At 35.8% G+C, this 7,845-nt stretch overlaps 1 protein-coding gene across 1 annotated transcript; it reads left to right on the plus strand.

Moving 5' to 3' along the window:
* The first annotated feature begins 446 nt into the window (after window positions 1-446).
* LOC132166125 (BTB/POZ domain-containing protein At5g48800-like) lies at window positions 447-6,866 on the plus strand. Its single transcript, XM_059576891.1, has 4 exons — window positions 447-896; window positions 3,179-3,245; window positions 4,475-5,647; window positions 6,046-6,866. Exons 1-4 carry the CDS (start codon window positions 826-828, stop codon window positions 6,577-6,579), a joined length of 1,845 nt encoding a protein of 614 aa, XP_059432874.1. The 5' UTR covers window positions 447-825; the 3' UTR covers window positions 6,580-6,866.
* Window positions 6,867-7,845: the final 979 nt, after the last annotated feature.

Below are 7,845 nucleotides of genomic sequence, written 5' to 3' on the forward strand. Positions count from 1 at the left end.
ATGGACTGTCTTATTACAGTATAATATGACAATCTTATTACACGAGATCTTTATGCAATTCTATCACCGGAGAGCCCTATTTCCTAAATCTATCATGTTGAGAATAAGTCATGAATATCCGGAATTTAGGCAGCCATCTTGGACCATTGAGGTTCTTCGTTTAAAAGAAAAGAAAAGAACAAATCTTTTGATATTCATGTAAATAGTAGAAAACAACGGGCCAAGAAGCAAAATTGTAAAATGACAAAGAGAATATTTCACTTTTCAGTTTTCACCGTTAAAGGTGGGGGCAAAAGGTGAAATATGTCAAAAGTTGTCTAAAGCGAATAACTACTTTTTTGTTCCCGCTTTTTTTAGGCCCCTGTTCGTAATGAGTCATTTTGACTTTCCTGTTAACACTTCAGTCATTCACAAACACCTCCTTCTTTTGCGCCCTATTACCTGCTTAAATAAAGCCAAAATCTTTACCCAAAATAATAGTAAAGAAATTAACTAAATCCAAACTGTGAAGAAAAATATTGGGTTTTGGAGTGGAAGAGATTATGAACATTTTAATTGTGATATCAAAGCCTTAAAAAGAGGGGAGTATGACCCACAAGAGAGGCCCAGTTACTTTGGACAATTGCAATCCATGGCTTTGAACACCAACTGTTTGACGAAAATGGCCAAAGAAGAAGTTCACCAACAGCAACATCACCAACTGGGTCTCTGTCTTTGTCTCTCTCTTTCTCTCTCTCCCAGTTCACTCTCTCAACCTCACCACCAACACCTCTATCCTCTTTTTCTCTCTTTTTCCATTTTTCTCTCTGGATTTTCTTGCTCTCCATGGACCGAAGTGACAAGCAGCAGCAGCTGTCGTTGGCCAAGTGCGCGCGGCAGCGATGCAATGAAGAATGGTTTGTTTTATGCATTTGTTTTTTTTTCTATGTTTGAGTGTTGTAATTCACTCCAATTATCATATTTTTACTTATTTTTATTATAAGCATATATTTTCATTTCTTAATTGTTTGATATCTCGGTTTATGCCTTTTATCTTGTAATTAGTTCTTATTCCTGTTCATGTGTACTGGATGGCTAGTTTTTTATTCTATCGTTGCTGAAGTGATGCAATGAGTGATATGTTTTGATGTTTAATACACTTCAGTATCAGATTTTCAGTTACTGCCTTCCTTAAAATAAATTTAATAATTTGTATGCATGTATTTCTGTTTTAAAAAATGCTTGAGTGATGTGCTGAAAGGTTTGTTTGATGGTATTTCTATATTCTGATTGTATGATTTACTTCCAATTTTCTATCTTTTGTTCCTGATTTCTTCTTTTGCTGTTTGTGTGTATGATGATGTCTTTTGTTAATGTTAATGTGCTTTAGGTGTTGGTTCTTCATGTTTAACTTGAGAATATTTCACTAGTGTAAATTTTAATTTGTCACTAGTCCATGAGGTCAGGCATAAGCCTTAAAGCGTGAGGGATAAGTCATTACTGTAAAGTTTAACAGACCAGAAGAGAAGAACCGTGCAAGAAGAAATAGAATGCTGAAAATTGAGCATTCAGCAGTAAGAGTTGAATAGCTTTGTCCCCCCCAACCCCTAAAGAAAAAAAAAAGTTGTGTAATAAAGAGAGCATGGTATGCTATTAAAATCTCAAATTTGTATCCAAAAGGAAAATGCAAAACACAAGCCTGAAGAAATCTTGCTGGACTGTTGTATCACCAAAGGTCAAGATGCTTCATACGAGATCAACTAATTTTCATGTAAAAACTAGCAGATAATCTTTTTTCTTATTGTCGTAGTTTTGACCATGGTCAATTCTATCAATTAACTAATTGGTCCAGCTAGGAAAATGCCTATCCCATGTTAGCAGAAAAGATGTGCTATTTGAGCCTTAAGGATGCACCTAAACTAAAAGTAAAAGGCCTTTGGAGAGCCAACGTTAAGTATCTGCACCTTGGAGTGTTCTGTTGGTGCCTTACCTCAAGGCACTCCTTCTAAAACTTACTGGGAAAACCTACGGGTTGCAGCCTGGTTTACCCATCCCTTGACTTGGCTTTTCTACAATTAAATGTACTAATCCATAGTCTTTAATATATTGCACTTCTTTCGATCTTAATTGACTGAGTTCCTTCCTTTGTAACTAGAGTTTCCTTTTAGTTTTCTGTTAAATTAGTTTGTCCATTTTGAGTTTTCCACTTCTAGTGATACACATAGCACCCCCAAACTACCACCCCTTTGGCACTTAGACCATTGAAGTTTAAAATGTGACATTTGATCACCTCCAACTATCACCCTGTTACAAGTTACACCCTCCGTTAGCATTTGGGTTAAAATAAATGGAAAATGCCACATGTGCACCACAAGTGTATTTTCCCAAAACAAGAAAACAAAAAAAAAAAAAAATTCACTCTAATGATGCCATCTCTGCTTTATTTGCATATTCCTGTTACCTATCATTACTACTAATATTTGAGAACAAGCACTTTAAGAGACTAACATTAGAGATCCAAAGTGAAGGAATGAGTTCAATTTGTGATATGTGAGTACATATGGTACATATACACACATTAAACAATGTAAGTGTTATTGTTATAAGATTTCTTTTTCAGATTTAAGAATCTTTACAACACATAACGAATATATAAGGTTTTGTCGGCATTGATAAATATTTATAGTGTCTTGTTCTAATTTTGCAACTAAATTTATGGCTAATGATAGCTTTTGACTGTTGCATATAACATTTTAACAAATATGTGATTTCTTCCAAATGCTTTTGAACGTACAGTATTCCTTTCAGGTGTTAATGTATGTGGCTTACTTCTTTACCTTTTACCCTTCCAAATTGTGTGGTTATATTTCAATGGTAATAATTATTATAATATTTTAAGTGCTGATGCTCTAGAAACAGTGATTTCTTTATGTGTTAAATCAATAGATTATCACTAAACTCTTTATATTTTCTGACATAAATCTATAGGCTTAGAACTAGTGCTGATCCCTGAATCAGAATTACACTTCAATTAGTGTTGTTCACATGTATCTTTAAACAAGATAATTTTTGTTATTAGCTAGCGTCAGAGCAGGATCTAAAAGTTGTCAACTTAACCTGGAAACCCACTTGTTCATTTCTTCTATGGATGCAAATGAAATAATTCTTTTGTCAGTAATTGGCTGATAACCTGTTGTAGGATTTTTCGAGATGTTCCAAGTGATATTACCATAGAAGTGAGTGGAGGGACGTTTCATTTACATAAGGTAACTATCTGCCTTGTTTTATTATGAATTTGTTCGTTATATTCTGATTGAGAGCATGCGTCTTGTGATGGATGAAGCTTCTTTTATTTAGTTGTTGGCGATGCATATGTTTGAATGCAATTTCATTGTGGTATTCGCTTCAGCTGTATTATCTTTTGTAAACATAAAGAATGAGTTAATAGATGGCATTAAATACATACTATGTTTCAGGTGTGAAAATCTAGTTTGTTCTCTCTTTCTTGGGTATGCTTATGAATATCTGATGCAGGTATTATTTGCTAGTGAATATTACCTGACATCTGCCCTTGGGGTTTATCTCACTTGTAAGGTGTGGGATGGGGCTACAATTGGTCTTAAAGTCAAATTTCACCTCCAAAAAAACAAGGGGACTTGAACTCAAATTCAAGTTTGCTGGAATTGTGACTTAAATGGGAAAAGAAGAATAATCAAATTGGAAGGAAAAAATATGTATGTCAGGGGAGGAAAATAAGAATATAAGAAAAGGAAAGCCATTGTCTCTCATTCTGATTGTCTCTGATTAATTGGGAGTAATCAACTATTTTGATTGTCCAGATATTTTGCTACTCGTTGCATTTTTTTTTTTTTTAACCACTAAAATATACACATAAAAGTTAGGTAAGCATGAACGTTTTCTATAATTGGAGATGTATGTTGCCAGAATTTTGAATATGAAATTCTTTTTAATTTGCTTTTTTTCTTCGTCATAAATTTCAAATAACATTTTCAAATTTAGTTTATTGTCAGAATTATATATTTCCACCAAACCTAACTTACAGATTGTCACAATTATGTTTTCATGAGGCACACACTCTTGGATTTGTGATGCTCTTGCTCACCTGACTTTACTAGTGTCATAGATTCTGTGGTTGGGTAACTTAACAGAACTGTAGCTGTGAAGCATCGTTTCCTATCATTGTGTACCTACTTAACTATCTTGAAAATGATTAACTAAAGGGCCAAGATTAGTTGCTGTACCCTAGACAATAACCTAGTTGCAGAAAGTACGACATTAGACATAAAGAGAGTGAGTGCCTATAACCTTCTCTTTCCATCAATTCTCCCACAAACCTCCACCACTAAAAGAAATCTAAAAAGAAGAAAGGAGCAAATAACCATTGGTTTAATTATAAGAAGTTGCTTTATGCATAGCAGTGATACTATTTTTTCATACTTTTCATGGTTTCAATTGTCTTGATTCTCAAATGCAGTTCCCTCTTGTCTCTCGAAGTGGGCGAATCCGAAAATTAGTTGCAGAACATAGGGATTCTGATATGTCAAGGGTAGAGCTTCTTAATTTACCAGGAGGTGCAGAGTCCTTTGAGTTGGCAGCAAAATTCTGTTATGGAATCAACTTCGAAATTACATCTATGAATGTTGCTCAGCTGTGCTGTGTTTCTGATTACCTTGAAATGACTGAAGAGTTTTCAAAAGATAATCTTAATTCTCGTGCTGAAGAATATATTGAGAGTATTGTTTGCAAGAACCTTGAAATATGTGTTGAGGTTTTGCAACAATGTGAAAACCTGCTCCCTCTTGCAGATGAGCTGAAAATAGTTAGCCGTTGCATAGATGCAATAGCCTCAAAGGCTTGTGCAGAGCAAATTGCTTCAAGCTTCTCACGCTTAGAGTACAGCAGCTCAGGAAGGCTTAACATGAACAGGCAAGCGAAGCGTGACGAGGACTGGTGGATAGAAGATATATCTGTTCTGCGGATTGACTTGTATCAAAGAGTCATGACGGCAATGAAGTGCCGTGGGGTCCGTCCTGAGAGTATTGGTGCATCCCTCGTTGGTTATGCCCAGAAGGAGTTGACAAAGAAATCCAGCTTATGGAATCCATCTAGCCAGGCAAAAGCTGATTTTCTTTCAGGTTCAAATGGGCATGAAAAACTTGTGGTTGAGACAATTGTCAGCCTCTTACCTGTTGAGAAACTTGCTGTTCCAATCACATTCCTTTTTGGACTTTTGCGAAGTGCAGTTATGCTTGATTGTACAGTTGCTTGTAGGCTTGATCTGGAGAGGAGGATTGGGTCCCAGTTGGATATTGCTACACTTGATGATCTTCTGATACCTTCTTTTAGGAATGCAGGCGATACCTTATTTGATGTTGATACAGTTCATAGAATTTTGGTAAATTTCTCACAGCAAGATGATAGTGAAGATGATATGGAAGATGCCTCTGTTTTTGAATCTGATAGTCCTCATTCACCTTCCCAATCTGCCTTGTTCAAAGTTGCAAAATTAGTGGATAATTACCTTGCCGAAATTGCTCCTGACGCAAATCTCAAGCTTGCTAAGTTCATGGTCATTGCAGAGGCTTTGCCGACACATGCACGCACCGTTCATGATGGCTTGTATCGAGCCATTGATATTTACCTGAAGGTATGTATTGCTCATCTTTGCTTGCAATTTTATCTGGACAAAAACATTGTGCAACATGAAACAGATTGATTGTGGAGGTGGCTTCCACTGCATATTACAGATACTTGATCTTGATTCTTGACAGGGAGCACTTGCCCAACGACTCCCCTCCTAAGACTTAATACAAGAAATAGTCATGATCAATTTCAAGAGAGAAGAAGAAGGAAAAAAAAAACTTGGCTAGTTCTACTTTTATCCAATAGGCAAACCAAGTTTTCTTTGAAATATATTTTGCTGGTGCTTCTACCACCTATTTGTAATTACCACTGAGATTGACAGGGAGTAAACAGAGTTTAATTATATTACCAATTCGTTTTTGGAATTTCCTTATATCTGATTTAAAGTAAATGCATGTTCAGGCACATCAAGGTTTACCAGAGTTTGACCGGAAGAAGCTATGCAAAATGATTGATTTCCAAAAGCTCTCGCAGGAAGCTGGTGCACATGCTGCACAAAATGAGCGCCTCCCTCTCCAATCTATTGTACAAGTGCTCTACTTTGAGCAAATAAGGCTTCGAAATTCCTTGAGCTGTTCGTATGGAGATGACGACCACAAGCCAATGCACCAGTCATGGCGGATCAGCAGTGGTGCGCTAAGTGCAGCAATGTCTCCACGAGACAACTATGCATCATTGAGACGAGAAAATCGTGAGCTAAAACTTGAGCTAGCGAGGTTGCGGATGAGGCTAAATGATCTGGAGAAAGAACATGTTTGTATGAAAAGGGATATGGAGAAGTCCAATTCTCGTAAGTTTATGAGTTCTTTCTCAAAGAAAATTGGTAAACTGGGCTTCTTTGGACATAGTTCTTCGAGGGGATCAAGTTCTCCATCAAAGTATTCGCATAGAACAGACTCTAAGGTTATTGAGAGAACATGTGCAAGCACAGAATAGGTAATTAACATCACTCGGTTTTTTTTTTTTTTTTCTTCCCTTGTATCTGTTGAGTATCTGCACGTCATGTTTGTGGTGGCCTTTTCACTTTATAATGTTTCTTTTTTCCTTTTTGGCCACCTTGTAAATGATTTCTGGTGCTTTGAGTTAGCAAGATAGGGGGCTCTTCTCGATTGCAAGTGATGGTTTTTGGTGGCTACTGCTTTGATGTTTATACATATTTAAAATACTTTTGATGTGACAATTAAGTTCATGATAAATGGTAAATTCTTTGGTACCATTCCATACATGCCTCTGGGCTCTGCATATCTCTGTTATATATCATTTGTTTTTTCCTCATAAGTAATTCTTTCAGTTAACATTGTAGTAATTTAAGAATGATTTATGAAATTCCAGAATAATCCCAACTAAAATTAATTTCAAGATGACTATTTTCTGCCTTTTCTTTTTCTCTTAAAATTTGCCTCATCTTCTCTCACCGAATTTCATTTTTCAATATAGTTTCCAAGTAATTCCTGAAATTCTTACTAGATTAAAACAGGCTTTTTCTTCCTTAATTTGCCCCTTTTCTTCCAGGTTAAATCCTCTACTAAATATTTTATATCGTTCTCAATGAAAAAGAGTGGGAATCCTGAAAATGTTGATAGACCCAACAAAGTGTAATTATACCTATGACTGACCCAGTGAAAATTTTAAAAAGCTCTGAATGAATCTTGTTTGCAGCAACAATTGCAACGACTGTTACAACATTATTTTAGTAGTTGTTCCAAGAAAAACCTTTGCACTCCTAGCTTGTCTGTCAAACTTTTATTTGGTATAGTATCTGCAATTTCTTAATGATAGAGCTATAACTAACTACCAATTCTCGCTTTTGCATTGTCAATATGGGACCTGGATGTGTTTGAGGGGAAGTACATACATCTTGAATATAAAATATTATCTTGAGAATTACTGAATGAATTTTGTCTATGATGTTGAGGAGTAGGCCATGAATGAGTTAATCATATGTGAAAAAATTAGTAACGGAAATTAGTGCTCTGTTAGGTTGCCAAGAGAATGGGTGAGGGAAAAACAATGGTGTTTGCAACACAATTTTTTTGTGCTTTTCTTTGTTACTGCATTTTTTTGTTGACATAAATGAACTTTCAAAAGAGATAAATTTGGATGGCCTGAAGTTACATAATGTAGGTGGTGTTACACAGAACAGATCAACATGACAAGTAAAGTGATTTATGCAGGTTGAGATATTCAGTAACCACTGGATAC

Source organism: Corylus avellana, chromosome ca11, assembly GCF_901000735.1.
Source record: "Corylus avellana chromosome ca11, CavTom2PMs-1.0".
Taxonomy (NCBI): Eukaryota; Viridiplantae; Streptophyta; class Magnoliopsida; order Fagales; family Betulaceae; genus Corylus; species Corylus avellana.